Raw genomic sequence first — 16,489 nt, 5'->3', positions numbered from 1 at the left:
TAAGCCCATCTTAATCAAAGCACTTGAATGCATTTAAAAGCATTAATGAAAATTTCTTCCAAACAATGCAATAAAAACAGACACTAGTCTCTGTCGTGCCATTCATTTTTCGTAGTAAAATGCAACACTGAGAATATTTCAACCTATTTCTGCAGTTTCAACGAAGCCTAGCCATCAATAATCAAACTATAACAGGGAATAATCTGAAACTAATTTATGTGCCCCAAATGTGACTAATGGGGAAAAGTCATATCTCAGCATCAGGGCGTGTGTCCTGTGTGCCCAAGGGTCAATCCTGCCTGAAACTCTGGAAAGCCACTTATGGGTGTCTGCAAAGGGGGGGGGGGCATTTGTCATACCCCTTCTTGATGAACCATAATCTCAATAGTTCAAGCTTTCATTTATTTAAAAGAGGACTTTTCTAGCACCTGTAGAACCTGAGATACGAGGAAAATGTACAGCCATTATTCTTCTTGGGTTTTTAAAAAGGAGCAACTTTCAGTGTTTTAGTCACACCCGCACCCCATAAAAATTCCTACAGATGCCCGTGAAACCTCTGCCAACCCATTCCAAAAATGTAGAACTAGGTGGAGCAATGGTCTGACTCAGCATTTGGCAGCTTCCCTGTGTTCCTGACTAAAGCTGGAGGAATCTGTGAGCTGGAGGGAACTTGCAACTCCTTTGGGCTAGAAGTTAAAAGGATAGTTAGTTTAGGAATCCAGGGAGTTTTTTGTTTTAATACCAAAGAAATTAATTCTTGCCATTGGCCAAAAGAGCAGTGAGGAAAAATCTAAGGCGTTTTAATTTTTTTAACTGCCTTTGGAATGAGGCTTGCATTTGACATCATCCATCAATCGTGCGGGAAGACCACGGAACCACCCCCGACTCCTGACTGCTGAACTGCATCGCAGTTGCCGCTCCTGGGTTCAAGCCGGTATTTTTGCCACAAGGATTTTGGCAATTTCCACACATCTAGATGAGGCCCAGGTCAGATAATCCAAGTACATATCATTTAGAATCATAGAACTATAGAGTTGGAAAGGACCCTAAAGGTCATCTAGCCCAACCCCCTGCAATGTAGGAATCTTTTGCCCTATGTGGGGCCCAAACCCATGACCCTGAGATTAAGAGGAGCATCTCCACCCCATTGTTCAGCCTGGACACTGAGGTCCAGCGCCGAGGGCCTTCTGGCGGTTCCCTCACTGCAAGAAGTGAAGCTACAGGGAACCAGGCACAGGGCCTTCTTGGTAGTGGCGCCCACCCTGTGGAACACCTTCCTATCAGATGTCAAGGAAATAAGCAACTGTCTGACTTTTAGAAGACATCTAAAGGCAGCCCTGTTTAGGGAAGTTTTTAATATTTGATGTGCTATCATGTTTTTAATATTTTGTTGGGAGCTGGGGTATAAATAAAAAATAAAATTTATTATTATTATTATTATTATTATTGTTGTTGTTGTTGTTGTTGTTGTTGTTGTTGTTATTGTTATTATTATTATTATTATTATTATTATTATTATTATTATTATTATTAATATAAGAGTCTCATACTCTACTGACCAAGCTATCCCAGTATATATGGGCTATATACTGGGATGGCTTGGTCAGTATATAACCCATATATACTGTACTAAAACTCTACCTGCTGTACTACCGTATTTTTCACCCTATAGGACACACTTTTTCCCCTCCAAAAATGAAGGGGAAATCTGGGTGCGTCCTATGGGGCGAATGCAGGCTTTCGCTGAAGCTTGGAGAGTGAGAGGGGTCGGTGCGCACCGACCCCTCTCGCTCTCCAGGCTTCAGGAAGACATCCGCAGCCTAGGCAGCCCTGTGGGAGTTCCCGCAGGGCTGTCTAGGCTGCGGATAGTAGCTTGCTTCCCGCAGCACCAGGCGCGCTGAAAGCAGAGCGCCTGGCGCTTAGGGAACATATCCGCAGCCTAGGCAACCCTGCGGGAGTTCCCGCAGGGCTGTCTAGGCTGCAGATAGCAGCCTGCCGCCCAGCGCGAGGGGCGCCCTGAAGTAGAGCGCCCCTCGCGCCAGGCAGACATCCGCAGCGTGGGGAGCCCTGCAGGAGTTCCCCGCAGGGCTCCCCACGCTGCGGATAGCAGCCTGCCGCCCGGCGCGCGGGGCACCCTGAAGCAGAGCGCCACGCGCGCCGGGCAGACATCGGCAAGCCCCACAAGCTCGGAGGACAGCAGGGAGGCGCAGCGTCACCATCCCGCTGTTCCTCGACCTGGTTCGGTTTCCCCGACCTGGTTTTGGGGGGGGAAATAAAGGGAAAAAAATTCCCCTTTATTTCCCCCCCAAAAAACTAGGTGCGTCCTATGGGATGGAGCATCCTATGGGACGAAAAATATGGTATTTATATACACTTTGAATTCAACCATTCCGTGGTAAAATGGGATTAGGATTTCTTGGGGGGGGGGAATCAGAAACACAAACTTCTCATTTAACCTCCAGCTGCCTCAGGATAATTCCCGACGCCCTCAATTATTTCACCCACATCTGTCACTCACATTTTTCTTCTGAGGACATGGCTCGAGAATGATTTAATTTGTAAATAATGCCAGTCTTTCTAGTTTGATGAACGTATTGACTTTTAATACCAAGGCATAAATAAGGAGAGATCCTACCCTAGTGGGTAGAGCACACAATTGGCATGCAGAGAGTCCCAGGTTCAGTCTCTGGAATTTCCATTTTTAAGAGAATCAGGCAGCACCTGATGGAAATACCTTTCTCTGAGACCCCGGAGAACCACTGCCAGTCAGAGTAGACAAATACTGAGCTGGAAGGGCATGTGGTTTGACATGGTCCAAGGCAACTCTCTATGTGCTACCTGTCAAAACACTAAATCCAACAAATCACAAGTAGGACCATTCATTTGCGTGAATACACACAATCATTTAACAAGTAGTAGCCTTACCATAATGTTCATGTAAACCATTTGGTAAACTGGCAGACTCTATGGTTCTGCCACACCGGAGGGTAAATCACACCACGCTTCTGCTCAGAAATAGGAGTAATCAGGAGTAGTGACTCAGTCCTTTTCACACAAGTTCTTAAATAGGAAAGCTGCCTAATCTTGCGCCATGATCCAATGCTCTGCAAGGATCCTGATAAGCACCCAGGATTACACATGTTGGTAAGAGTCACTTCAGAGTTGGGGGATGTTTTGGAAGTCTGTGCATGTGCAGAAGAAGTTATCCCCCAGATTGTAGAAATAAGTCTTGCTGAAATCAGTGAGACTTGTTTCCACGCAATGTATGGTGTTGGAGTATTTAGCATTAAACATTCTCTGAGACCATCCAGACTCCAGGATACAATGCAAACAACTTTCAGTCTAGTTGAATGCTGATCTAATATGGTTTGAACACTGTCGCAAGCTGAGAGAGGGCCACCAGCTGAGAAGGCCACAGCATTTTTCAACTTAGAAATGAACTTCTGGGTTGGCTAAAGCATGGACTCAAAGGGTAGTGCCCACATCTCTTTAGCCTTGTGTATGTGCAGGGCTGGCCTGAAGTATTTTGCTGCCTGAGGTAAAGGACAAGATGGTTTCCCCTCTCCTTTCCGTGTACAAAAGCTGACTCGACAGGTGCTTGAATCTTGTTTCATCATTGGTAAGCTTATAGCACCCTCCATATCCTCTAAGAGGATGGTGGCAGTGGCAAGACAAACCATGGAGCATATGCCACTTTGACCTCTAGCAGAGGGAAATGGCTGGGAGCATGACCCACTTTGTCTAATGGTAGGACTGGCCAACATATATATTATGAAACTGTAGTGTGGAACCGCCTCCCCTAAGAGATCAGTTAGGTTCCTTCAACCAGAATTTTTAGATAAGTGGTTCCCAAATTCCTCCCTGCCCCCTGGACCACTTGTAAAATGCTGAGGGTCTTGGACGGCCAGTCAATTGTTTTTCTGCCAGTTGTAGCAATTGTAATGTTCCTTGTTAGATGCTGTATGATTTTTTTATTGTCTTTTTACTGTGGATCACCTGAATGAACTTTGTGGACCAGTGGTGGTCCATAGACAACAGTTTGGGAACCCTTGCTTGAGATGATTGTTTGAGGCTACAGTCCTATAACCACCTACCTGGAAACAAGCCCCATTGAACTCAGTGGGTGTCACATATGAGTAGAGATGTATAGAACTGTGCTCTCTTTATGGGTATGGTTTATTTGTTTCATAGTGAGCCTCCTGAACGTGAATTTAGGTCCCCTTAGGAAATGGCCTCCCATTCAAATGTTAAAATATAATGTGTCCTCTCCATCCTTCTCATTGGAACCTGTGGCTCCCTCTCAGAAACAAAGAGCATAAGAAAAGGCTGCTGAATCAGGCCAATTGCCCATCTAGTCCAGCATCCTGCTCTCACAATGGTTGACCACCAAACACCTGTGGGAAACCAGCAAGCAGAACCTAAGTTCAAGAGCACTCTCTGCTTCTGTGGTTTCTAGGAACTGGTATTCAGAAGTATATGCCTCCCACTGTGAAAGCAGAGAATTGTGTCCACAATACTCTGTGGAGGCAGAGTATAGCTAGTAGCCACTGATAACATTATCCTTCATGAATTTGTCTAATCTATTTTAAAGCCATTCAAGTTGTCAGCTTGCATATTACATTGCTGCCTTTACCACTGGATTTGGTGTATTTCTTTTTACTAGTCAGCTGTAAGAATATCTTCTAATGTTGATCCCTTAGCTCAGACATTGTGTGTGTGTGTGTGTGTGTGTGTGTGTGTGAGAGAGAGAGAGAGAGAGAGAGAGAGAGAGAGAGAGAGAGAGAGAGAGATGTAAATTCTGAGCATGAAAGATTATACTGAAGTTAAGAGTTGGTATCAGTTTCTGATGCCTAGGAAGATTAGGCCTTAAATATTTCCTTCAGCACAAAAGTGGGTATTTTCTTTCTTTTTAAGGCTCTTGAGAGGGTGGCCTAATGCATGTTTCAGGAGCAGGAGCTGATGGGAGATAACTTTTTGAAATCTGTCATCACAGATCAGTTCCTGTGAACGAGAGTCTTATCAATGACACCCAGAAGAAATAAAAATATGCGCTTACTGGATGGTATTGGAAATCATTCTGTCTGTCTATTTATCGATCGATCGATCGATCCCCAACATTCTGTCACTCTCTCCCAATATTCTATCACACTTTAGGATAGGGGTTGCTGACAATTGCTTCCCATTTCTTCAGAATAATCAAACTCAATTGAAGCTGCACAATTATGGTTACAACAGCTTTACTTCTCATAAACGGGCAGTGATTCCCCAAGTGAATTCTCAATTAACTAGTAAAGTATGATAGCGGCAAGTGGTTTTGGAAATGCAATCTGGGTGTTATAGCTGCTTTATAATGGTCTTAAACAAAGGAGTGATTTAACCGTGTGGCCTTTTTACTGTACCACAAGCGTGCATGGAACTGGGATAGCCACATTTCCAGCTTTGCAGGTGATTTGTTTCTGTAGTCTTCCTGGAAATATTCTTTTCGGTTCTCTCACAAGGACTTCCAAAGCAAAATATGCATGTGACAAAGAAGCTCAACATCACCAGCACTACACGTCATGGAGACAAATACAGCTGCATAGAAAAACCAGGAGGCTGTTTCTATGTAGCTAGACGAAAATGCACCACGTATCGTTCTGTAAGTAAACTTTATATTCTTCACAATTGCCAAGGTAAGTGCATTCCCACAACCATTTTCCCCATTAGGTGGCCCTTTGCATGTGATGGTATTTATGTGCACCATGGCTTTGTGATGGGTTCAACACACTTCCAATTGCAAGCTAGCACAAGCTGAACAAACTTCAAAATGCATGTTGTCTCTAAATCCGAATGTACGATGAACCATTCACAAGACTCAAGTGCATATGAATTGCTACTGAGAGATTACTGCCAAAAAAAGGATGGTGGTGGAGGAAGAATGGTTATGTGGACCTGCCCATGGTGCTTAATGGATGATATTAGATGCCAGGGTGAGGAAAAACAACACACATAAATACAGCTCTTGGTTTTCCATCATGCAAACTGGTCTTAGAACCAGAGACTAATGCAGTGAATCATTCAGACTTAGCTCACTTGGGGTGCTCCTGCTCATGTTTGTGAGACTGGCCATAAGAGATTTAACTTTGTAGGCATAGTAGTCCCTTAAGTTGACTGAAGGGACAACTTTCATCCCATCCCCAAAATCACAGCTCCTCATGGCACTTTCTAGCTGCTTTTGGCGCCTGTAAAAGTGGGAGAACTTGTTGAAAATGAGTGTGATAGGGAGGACCACTACCAAGATGCCAGCAAGGATGCATGCAGAAGCTGTCAGCCTGCCTGCCGTGGTCACTGGGACAACATCTCCATAACCAACTGTGGTCATGCTAACTGTAGCCCACCACCAGCAAGCAGGGATGGTCTCCAGGGCCCTGTTTTCCTCTTTTTCAATTGTGTAAGCCACTACAGAGAATATAGAGATTCCAACAGACAGGTATAGCAGGAGAAGCCCTACCTCCTTGTAACTATACTTGAGGGTGGCTCCAAGAGATCTAAGGCCTGTTGAGTGCCGTGCAAGTTTTAAGATACGGAATATCCTCATCAGTCTCAGCACTTGGGCTACTCTACCCAAATTAGCTAAAGCAGGGCTACTTTCCACCACCAAGTTAACAATTAAAGTGATGTAAAATGGAAGGATGGACATTAGGTCAATTAGATTGAGTGCATGCTTAAAAAACTTCAAGAAGTCTGGGGCCACGGCAAACCTTGCCACCAGCTCAAAAGTGAACCACGCAATACCGAAATGTTCCACAATTTCAAATCGAGGGTCTTCCTCAGAGTTCCCATTGCTATTAACAATCTGAAAGTCTGAGAGGCTGTTGAGGCACATGGTTACTATGGATCCAAGAACAACCACAATGGAGAGGACACTGAATATTCGGCTCAAGACAGAGTAGCCAGGGTTGTCTAAAGCTAACCACAGCTGCCGCCTGACTTTCCCAAAGGGTTGCTTGTCAAACTTAGCAGCATCATTGTAGAAGGCCAAGATCTCATCAAAGGAAGAGGTGGTACTTTCCTGATCACTGTGATCTTCCCATTTTTCTTGGTCTGGTTCCATTTTCCTCCCATGGTAGCTGTAACTGCAGCAAGAATCAATAAAGAATTCATTGATTCCCCAATATTCGATTTCCTGACTGAAGGAAAACACGCAGAGCTCACCCATCACATGCAGCTTTCCAGTGTTATAAAAATGCAACACATAAGGGAAAAGTTCAGGGTTCCTGTCAAAGTAGAACTCGTTCTTAGTGTCGTCGTAATCATCACAAAGCTCTAGAATCGACTCCTTTGAATTGCAGCTCAGCAGTTTACCCAGCCTCGTTTCAGGGAATCTCAACAGTGTGTTGGATCTCATCTTTTTCTTAAAGCCTCCGACATTGATGCTGATTTCACTGTCTTCAAAATCAGCCTCTGATAAATCCCTCAGACTCAGCCCTGTCATAGTGAGTGTCTTCCAAATCTATATGGGGCAGGGAGAGAAGACCTATGGAATAATTAAAGGAGGCATTCAGTGTTATCCAGTAGTGAGGGGATTCTTAATTCTTCCTACCCCCACTCTTTTGTGTTTAATTTGGGTCAAAAAATAGTCTTACACCCAAAGCACCCCACACATATTAACAGATTACCACAAAGAGGCTCCGTTCTTTAAGGCGTAGCTTTTGTTCTCCACTACAGATGAGGGGATCGCTTAGTGTGTGCTAAATCCACAAATGGACACCCTGTGCATCCTTGGCCCTTTCCCTTCTTTTTCTTTCCGTGTACATCCTCTGGCAGTGCTGTAACTGGCACAATACCATGCATAGCCCTTGACTGCCACAGCCCCTCCTTTAGCAAGAGTGGAGCTGCTGGAAATAGGGCATGGATTTTAATGGTTGGATGGGCAGCCAAAACAGCTCCAGGTGACAGACTAGCAGGCGTCTCCCCCCAAAGTCTGTAGCGCTGGCGAGTGGAGTGAAGGCAAGCCTCTCTTGCTGCCTTCTCTCTACCTCCCAGGTACCTCTCAGTAAGCGTGTGGGTCTCTCTCGCTCTCCATCATAACAAAGGGCGAGGAGAGACAGTGGTTTCCGACGGCCAACTCCCCATGTTGGACTAAAATAGGAACCCCCGCCGTTTAAATACTCATACCCCCGTTTACCTCAAGAGCTGCTGTTGCTGCTGCGACCCCGTTTGGGAGCGTGAAACTTCCCCCGGCACCTCTCGAGCATCGCTGGGGCGGGGTCCTTCATCCAGGCTGAAGATGTCTTGGCTCCAGGAACCGATCCGCCGCCTAACCTTTTGTGTGATGGAAGTAGGCAGACAGCCCCTTTCCTGGAGAAGGTGTCGGCGGGCGTTGCTCACATCCTGGAGCGCCTACAACGCCCGAGAGTTGAGCTACTACCAAGAGCGAAGCCGCGGCGCCGTGGTGCTGAATGGACAGCTCCTCTCCAGCCGCGCCTCCCGACTCAGTTGAAGGCGGCGGCGGCGGTTGCGGCTGCTGCAGCAGCAGCAGTCATGGCGACCACCGGCATCCCCCCACTTTCCAGGCAAGCCCTGCCTGAGGATTGAACGCCTCCCCGCACCCCGACCCAAGGTGGGCGCCGCCTGCTTCTTCCTCCGGTCGGGCTGCAGCTGAGCGGTACCTGAGGAGGGGATCCACAGAGGGATGCGCTCCATGCACACCTTTTCTTAGGGAAGGCAGGTTTTGCAGGGGCTCCGCGTGCACAAAAACTAGCCTGGCTCCGTGTCTTGGGACTGAATGGGACCGATCGCTCTAGAGCGACTGCAGCCACCACCCACCTACCCACCTGTCTCCCCTAACCCCACATCCCCGTGCAGATTGCTAATAGTCATCATAATCATAATCCACAATACCTACAGTCAACATCCCCCCCCTACACCTTTTTTGCTCTAAAGGTCGAAGTTCGCAAAGACATCGTGCTCCTGGGCCACGGGAAGGGACGGGGCTGCGATCGGCACCGCTAGCAACGAGGCGACACTATCTGATGGGCGCTCACTCGATCTGCGCGCAGGCAGGGAATGGGCGTGTTGTGTTGGCGAGCTGACCGACAGAAGACCCGTCGCCTGCGGGCATCGATGGTGGGGGAAAATAGGGCGCGGGCAGGCAAGGCAGCCAGTCCGTACTTGTGCGAGGGGAACTGATTCCTGCCTGAGTGTGGGGAGGGGGGGTGCCTTTCCTCTCCCCCACCTACACACAGCTCTGCCACAGATGCCAGCCTCCTTCTGTATAGATAAGAGTATCTGTCATGAGCAATGCTTTCATCACAGCATGAAGCTCTCTTGCCCTCAGTGGCGATCGAGCCCATCGCGCTGACGCCCCAGAGCCAGCGAGTCACGCTTCCGTGTCCAGAAATTGCCTGCTTTGCAATGCTTTCCCGTCTTAGCAGGGAGATCCGCGAGCGTCTCGTCCGTTTTCAGAAATGGACCCTTGCCGAAACGGATTGGCAGCTGGTTCACAAGGGCTCATGGTTCTCCCTTCCCTCTCCAGTGAGTTCGCTGTTCTCACAATCCTTGTGCAGTCAGAGGTAGTCCGCATACTTGGGACACCGGCTAGCCTATTCACTTCTCTCTCTGTGTGTGTAAGCCATCACACTGCCACCAGATGTTCAGGTGTCTGTGGGTGAGGTGGTGATGCTGCATATTAAGCGGGGAAAGTGTCTGACCTCCAGGTTCAGAGGCAGCCTATGCCAATCACAGATGTTTTTGAGACACAAAACTGGGAAGGTTTCAGCTTCTCAGAGATACCTGTCTGGTCACTGTTGCAAGGGTGTCGTATTAGACCAGTCATTGCCTATCTGGTGCCCTCAGGATGCTTTGGATTACAAAAACATTCCATAGAAAATGCTGTTCTTATTCCCTCCCACTCTTCGCTTCCTGCCCCTTTCCCCATGTGTGTCATTTGTTTTAGCTTGTAAGCCTGTGGGCAGGAACTGTCTTGCTTTAATTGGTGGTATGTATGCCACTCTGGGGGACACGGGTGGTGCTGTGCGTTAAACCACACAGCCTAGGACTTGCCGATCAGAAGGTGGGTAGTTCGAATCCAGGCGACGGGGTGAGCTCCCGTTGCTCGGTCCCTGCTCCTGCCAACCTAGCAGTTTGAAAGCACGTCAAAGTGCAAGTAGATAAATAGGTACCGCTCTGGAGGGAAGGTAAACGGTGTTTCCGTGTGCTGCTCTGGTTTGTCATGCTGGCCATATGACCTGGAAGCTGTATGCCGGCTCCCTCGGGCAATAAAGCGAAATGAGCGCCGCAACCCCAGAGTCGGCCACGACTGGACCTAATGTTCGGGGTCCCCTTTACCTTTACCCTTAAGCCACTCTGGGCACCTTTTTGGCTGAAAAGTGAGATTCAACTGCTCCATCATCATCATCATCATCATTACAATTACATCTCCGATCAACCACAGCCAGCACGATGGGAGCTGTTCTCCCAAACATCTGGAGGGTGCCAGGTTGACAAAGGTTGGACTAGACCAGTGTTTCCCAACCTTTTTTGGGCAAAGGCACACTTGTTTCATGAAAAAAATCTCGAGGCACACCACCATGCCAGATGGGGAAAGGTCACTTTTTACTTATGTAAAAAAAAATAAAAAAATAGTAACAGCATAGAAGGTAATGGTGAGGCTAGCATCCCTCTTCCAAATATGCTAGGTTTTTATTTGCAGGGACTGTTCTACATGGGAAAGCATTCAGCACTGTCATTCTCCCATCTGCCATCTGAATTGGTACTATTCTGGGTCAACTTACTCTGCTGCATGTGTAGATGAAAATGGCACCAAGTGTGGGGGAGGGGGCAGAACAGGTTTCAGATACAGGATATTAAGCATACACGTACTTCAGATTGAACTGGTTGCTTGCTTTGCAAGTTTTCATTTCCCAAATGACTGCCTTGGCAAGCGCAATATCTACCAGGCTCAACGCCGGTCTCGCGCTGCCGCTTCCCGCGCTCTCAAGGACCCGGGAGGAGGAAGGCATGAAGGGAATCCCGAAGGCGCGAAAACCTCGCGCATGCGCAGGCCTTCCGCCTGCGACAGCCCAGTAGGCCGGCCGAAGCGAGCGGCGATGGGATGTGGGAGGGAGGGAGCTCGCCGCCCCGCGTGTGCCTATGTGGGGCACGTTACAGCCCCGTGACGTCAGCGCCACGCAGGCAGCCAGGCAGGCAGACGGCGAGAGCCCCGCGCTGGGCGGCCTCTCCTCGCCGCCGCCGCCCCGCCTCTCGCCGCCCGACTCGCCCGCCTCCCTCCCACGGCACACCAGGCAACGTCTTGCGGCACACTAGTGTGCCGCGGAACACCGGTTGGGAAACACTGGACTAGACCACATTTCCTCTGCTTGGTACTATTCAGATATTTTGGTCTCCAATTCCCATCAGCCCCAGTAGCATGACCAATGATCAGGGTTGATGGGAATTGTAGTTCAACATCTGTACAGTAAGTACCAGGTTGGGGAAGAAGGCTAAACCACTCTGTTCCTTGATTCAGCAAGTCTCCAGGCTCATGGGTATGTTAATAGTAGTAATTGCTAACAACTGCTTTTCACAATAATAAAGCATTTTCACAGAGTCGGCTTATACAGATCATTAGTGGTAATATTTGGTTGCCTAGAATTTGATTATAGTTCTGTGGCCTTTCTTGCTGTAACAGGATGAATATTGCTTACAAGTGGTATAAATGAGGGACAAACCTGTTTAAACATGAGTGTATAACCTTTATTTTGGAGAAACAGCTGTCATACCCCCCCCCCCAAAAAAAACCAGCCAGAAGAGAGTAATTTTAGCAGAAAATTGTCATGGACCAGGATCTGCAGTGTTGCTAGGGCAGGATTTTGGGGTAAAAGTCAAGGTCCCCCCCCCTCCAAAATGAGAGGAGAGGTACGGGGGGGGGGGGTTCAGCAGGATTTTCTGGCCCTAGCATATGGATTACTTTCTCTGCCTCAGTTGCAAAAGAGGGTATAAATTTGCATAAAATTTGCATACACTTCAGGTCATTTGTGCATTTGTGTTCTTTTTTAACAGGTGGGATGTAAGATCCCAAAATAGATTGCGGACTACACATGTGCCATAAGATGTCTGACAGACAAAATATCAACAAGTGAAGCGTATCACTGTATTGCCATACCAGAAAAGGCTTAATCAGTTGAATTTCTGCCTGCCACACAATTTCCGCCCATCTGCCTGACAAAGGAGGACCCTACCCAATGCCTTGCAGGAAGAGGGGTGTAGTTAGTGGAGGCTTCTGCTATAAACATAGTGCTAGCTTTGAAGGTGAGACAAGATCGTTTGGCTAGTTACACACCAGACATTTAAAGCGCATGGCTCACCCCCAATAATTTTGGGAGCTGCGGTTTATCCCTTGCAGAGCTACGATATCCAGTGGCCTTAACAAACTACAGTTCCTGAGATTCCTTGAGAGGGATGTAATGTTCTTTAAATGTCTTGTGTGGATGTCACCTTGGTTTAACATCTCACCAGATGCACAATAAAACATAAAAAGTGCACAGCTGGATCACACCTTTGTTGTTTTTGCTGCAAGAGACTTGTGGGGCTACCCCTCTGGAAACATTTCATGCTGGAGGTAGAGGTGTGTGCATTCCTTTAAAAAACACGCACTTTTAGGGGAAATGAGTCATTTCCCCTAAAACATCCTGACATGATTTAACAATAAAAGCACCCATAATCTCCCTCCACAAACCCAATACAGATATAGTCGGGAATGTTACCTCTTTAGTATGATATTTGAGTGCCCATACCCCATATGCTATGTGTACAGAGGAAGAAGTGAGCATACTCAGTCCTCCTCCATGGGAAGAAGGTGACCTTCTCAGTGGTGGCACCCTGGTTGTGGAATGCTCTCCCTAGGAAGGTTTGTTGTTGGATGTGCCTATGGGGGTAAAGGTAAACTGTTGGAAGGTTGCAGCACCTGCTGTGGCTATAGAGACCGATACAGGAGAGACATGTTTTGTTGCAGCAGGGGCAGATGAAGGTGTCCGGTTGTGCTGCTGCAGATGCACCATGGCATTTCTTCTCTCTGCCACTCCTCCCAGCGGTCATTCCTCCTCTGGACACTGCTGTGGATACACAACCTGACTGCCTGTCATTTCACCACCAGGAAAATACTTCATTTTTCACTTTCTCAAGCTTTTCAATGCAGACTGGTTCATTTTATCTTGGCTTGTACACTGTGGCTTTTGTGCATTTCCGTATGTTTTAATTTATTTTATTCTGTTAAGAGATTTTTGTAAGCTATCCTGGGAAGTTCTATGAGGGGTGGGGCAACACTCCCCAAACAAACAAACAAACAAACAAACAAACAAACAAACAAACAAACAATGCATGTGATTCAGTCCTGTCTGCAATCACCCTTGTGATTTATTCGGAGAAAGTTGGTGAAATTGTTTGCATGTATCAGAGCAGAATCATATCTTCTTTGTAAATTATCTAGACGTACAGTGACCTTTCTTTGTGCATCTCCTCCTGCCATGAGTCATATCTCTTTTCTGTCCTTCACAAGCGGAATCCACATTAGGGAGATCAGACTGATGCACTGATTGTGCAGCAGGAATGGCAAAGCTTACATTCAACAGTCATACTTACACTGGAAATTGCTCAGTAGTCTGCCCCCTTTTCCCCTCCCCACACTTTCCTATTCTCCTTACCCTGACCAATAATGCTGTGGCCCACTGGGCTAATCTCTTACAGCCTGCTCAGAAGCAAGTCCCATTGACTTCAGTGGAGCTTGCCCCCAGCTAGCTTCACGGCTTTCTTTTTGGAAAACAGGTTCATTACTATGCCAATACTCCTACCTAAGAGCCCCTGAGCTGTAAGCGCTCCGTGAGCCCATGTGGTTACAATCCAGATGCATTTGCCTTGGCAGGACACTTCCTGGGCTCACTGTTGAAAGTTCTGGCAATCAAAGTGTTTGTGTTTGTGCAACTGGAGAGGACGGAACAAATGTTTCTCATCTTAGAGCTCACTGGGGTAGTCTGAGAACACCTGCTGGGGGGAAAAAGCAACGATCTTCAGCAGAGCATTTTGCATTTATTGATTGCATTTTTAATCTGCCCCTCTTCCGAGGTCAGAGCAACATAAATAGTCCCTGCTTTTATCTAAACAACAAACCTATGAGCTAGACTAGGCTGAAAGATAGTTGCTGGCTGTGGGTCACCCTGTATGTTAGTTTTATGGCTGAGTCAGAATTTGAACCCAGGTCTCACTAGTCCAGTGGCAGCCAACCTTCCAGATGTTGCTGGACTCCAACTCCCATCAGCCCTGGCCACACAGACTAATGGCCAGGGTTGATGGGAGTTGCGGGTGATGGGAGATGCGGGGGAAAACTGATTTGGTTCACACTTAAAGCTGGATTTATCAGATTCACACTTTCTGACACTATATGAGAACCGAAATGCAGCCATCCTTCAAAATTTTCACTTATCTGAAATTTGCTGCTTGCCAACCAACCATTGTTCACAAAAAATGCACATATTAGGGGAAGGAGTGAAATGTGTGTGTGAAAATAGCAAGCAAAAATGCATTATATTTAGAGAAATTGCTTGCAAAACCGTGTGTATTAGTCAAAACTCTACAAACAGAAATTCACACTAAAATGCTGGAGAAATTTCAGGAGGATTTAAAAAAGAAATTTTCACATTGATGTAGAAGTGTGAATAAGTAAATTTAAGATTGGATAAATGAGAAACGGAGAGAACGGGTGGAGGTCCTTCCATCGCTACAGGTAGCCAGGGTTTGAAATACTTTTAATAGCCTTAAAGTGCTACTGTATACAGGGCATTAAAACTCTATTATTCATTACTGTGTCTAAGGCCTCTGCCTACTTTTTCTTCTTCTTTATTCTGATCAGATGTAGTATTTGAATCACTAGACTAGACCTTAGACATCCAGTGCACTTTGACAGGGGACGATGACAAGTTTGACATCAGCATTGACATTTTGGGTTTTTAAATATGCAGTATGCCTTACTATCGTCAATAGAAACTTTGCTGAGGATTTGGACCTGAATTGCAAACATCCCCCTAAGAGGCACTTACCAGCATATGAGAGAATAGGCCAGGCATGCCCTCCACAAGGACAATCCAATCTGTAGCTGGTAGAATGCCCACAAGTGCGGCAGACCGGCAGTGATGATTGCTGAGCTGCTCCCAGAGAGAAAACAATTGACAAGCCCTCTTTACAGGAGCAGAATTTCTTCTTCTGAAAGGGTTACAGGATAGGTCTAGACATGAGCTCCTTCTTGCAGTCACCATCCTGATTTGGGGACCATTATACATTTGAAGGGACACGGGTGGCGCTGTGGGTTAAACCACAGAGCCTAGGATTTGCCGATCAGAAGGTCGGCGGTTCGAATCCCCCCGACGGGGTGAGCTCCTGTTGCTCAGTCCCTGCTCCTGCCAACCTAGCAGTTCGAAAGCACGTCAAAGTGCAAGTAGATAAATAGGTACCACTCTGACAGGAAGGTAAACGGCGTTTTCGTGTGCTGCTCTGGTTCGCCAGAAGTGGCTTAGTCATGCTGGCCACATGACCCGGAAGCCGCACGCCGGCTCCCTCAGCCAATAAAGCGAGATGAGCACCGCAACCCCAGAGTCGGCCACGACTGGACCGAATGGTCAGGGGTCCCTTTACCTTTACCTTTATACATTTGTCATCATCATCATCATCATCATCATCATCACCACCATCATAATAATATGCTTCCACAGAGACGTCTGCAAGCAACACTATAACACATGTGCTGTTCATGTGTGCCAGCTCCTAGGGCCCAAGGCATTATTAATTTTTAGGGGACTAAGCCCCCTCAAAGTTCAGAGGGCTTTTGGCAACACCCCCTTGCTCCTCATGACGTTGTGCAGGCGACATCAATAATAATAATAATAATAATAATAATAATAATAATAATAATAATAATAATAATAATATCTTTATTGTCATTGCCCCCTCTCGGGGACAACGAAATTACTTGGCTGCTCCATCCACCCAGGTAGGGCACTCCACACAAAATCAAAACAACTATAAAAACACTAATTAAAACAATACAGTATAATACAACAAGGAAGATTAGATGACTTTCAAAGTCCAGGCTTCCCATTCAGGGCCGAGATCGCTCTGGAGAAGAAGCTGTTCTTAAGACGGCTCGTTCTTGTCTTCATCGTCCTGTATCTCCGTCCCGACGGCAGGAGCTCGAAGAGACAGTGACCAGGATGCGATGGATCTTTTACTATGTCCAGTGCCTTCCTATGGCACCTTGTGGCATAAATCTGCTCTAAGGTGGAGAGTGGGCAGCCAACAATGCTCTCTGCTGCCTTAACAACCCTGCACAACCCCATCCTGTCCTGGGTAGTACAGCTTCCGTACCACACACATAAGCCATAAGTGAGCACGCTCTCAATGGCACAGTGATAGAAGGCAAGCAGCAGTTTCTGCGGAAGATGGTTTTTCCTTAGAATTCTCA

The 16,489-nt window shown here is 46.9% G+C and overlaps 1 protein-coding gene across 2 annotated transcripts; it reads right to left on the bottom strand.

The window, feature by feature from the left end:
- Nucleotides 1-2,419: 2,419 nt before the first annotated feature.
- On the bottom strand, nucleotides 2,420-9,565 carry KCNS2 (potassium voltage-gated channel modifier subfamily S member 2). 2 transcript variants are annotated; one of them, XM_081205702.1, is made up of 2 exons: nucleotides 8,910-9,565; nucleotides 2,420-7,516 (listed from the first exon to the last, which is right to left on the bottom strand). In XM_081205702.1, the coding sequence occupies exon 2, from the start codon at nucleotides 7,472-7,474 to the stop codon at nucleotides 6,041-6,043; it is 1,434 nt and encodes a 477-aa protein (XP_081061828.1). In that variant the 5' UTR covers nucleotides 7,475-7,516; nucleotides 8,910-9,565; the 3' UTR covers nucleotides 2,420-6,040. The 2 variants fall into 2 exon arrangements, with proteins under 2 accessions (XP_081061828.1, XP_081061827.1); XM_081205701.1 differs by having other exon boundaries at nucleotides 8,168-9,563.
- Nucleotides 9,566-16,489: the final 6,924 nt, after the last annotated feature.

The sequence above is a fragment of the Podarcis bocagei genome, assembly GCF_964188305.1.
Source record: "Podarcis bocagei genome assembly, chromosome: 8".
Lineage (NCBI taxonomy): Eukaryota > Metazoa > Chordata > Lepidosauria > Squamata > Lacertidae > Podarcis > Podarcis bocagei.
Note: the sequence above shows the minus strand (reverse complement) of the source record. Positions and strands in the feature narration are given on the sequence as shown.

Excerpts from the sequence above, each read along its gene's own strand:
- KCNS2 (XM_081205702.1), bottom strand. The coding sequence starts at position 7,474 with ATGACAGGGCTGAGTCTGAGGGATTTATCAGAGGCTGATTTTGAAGAC.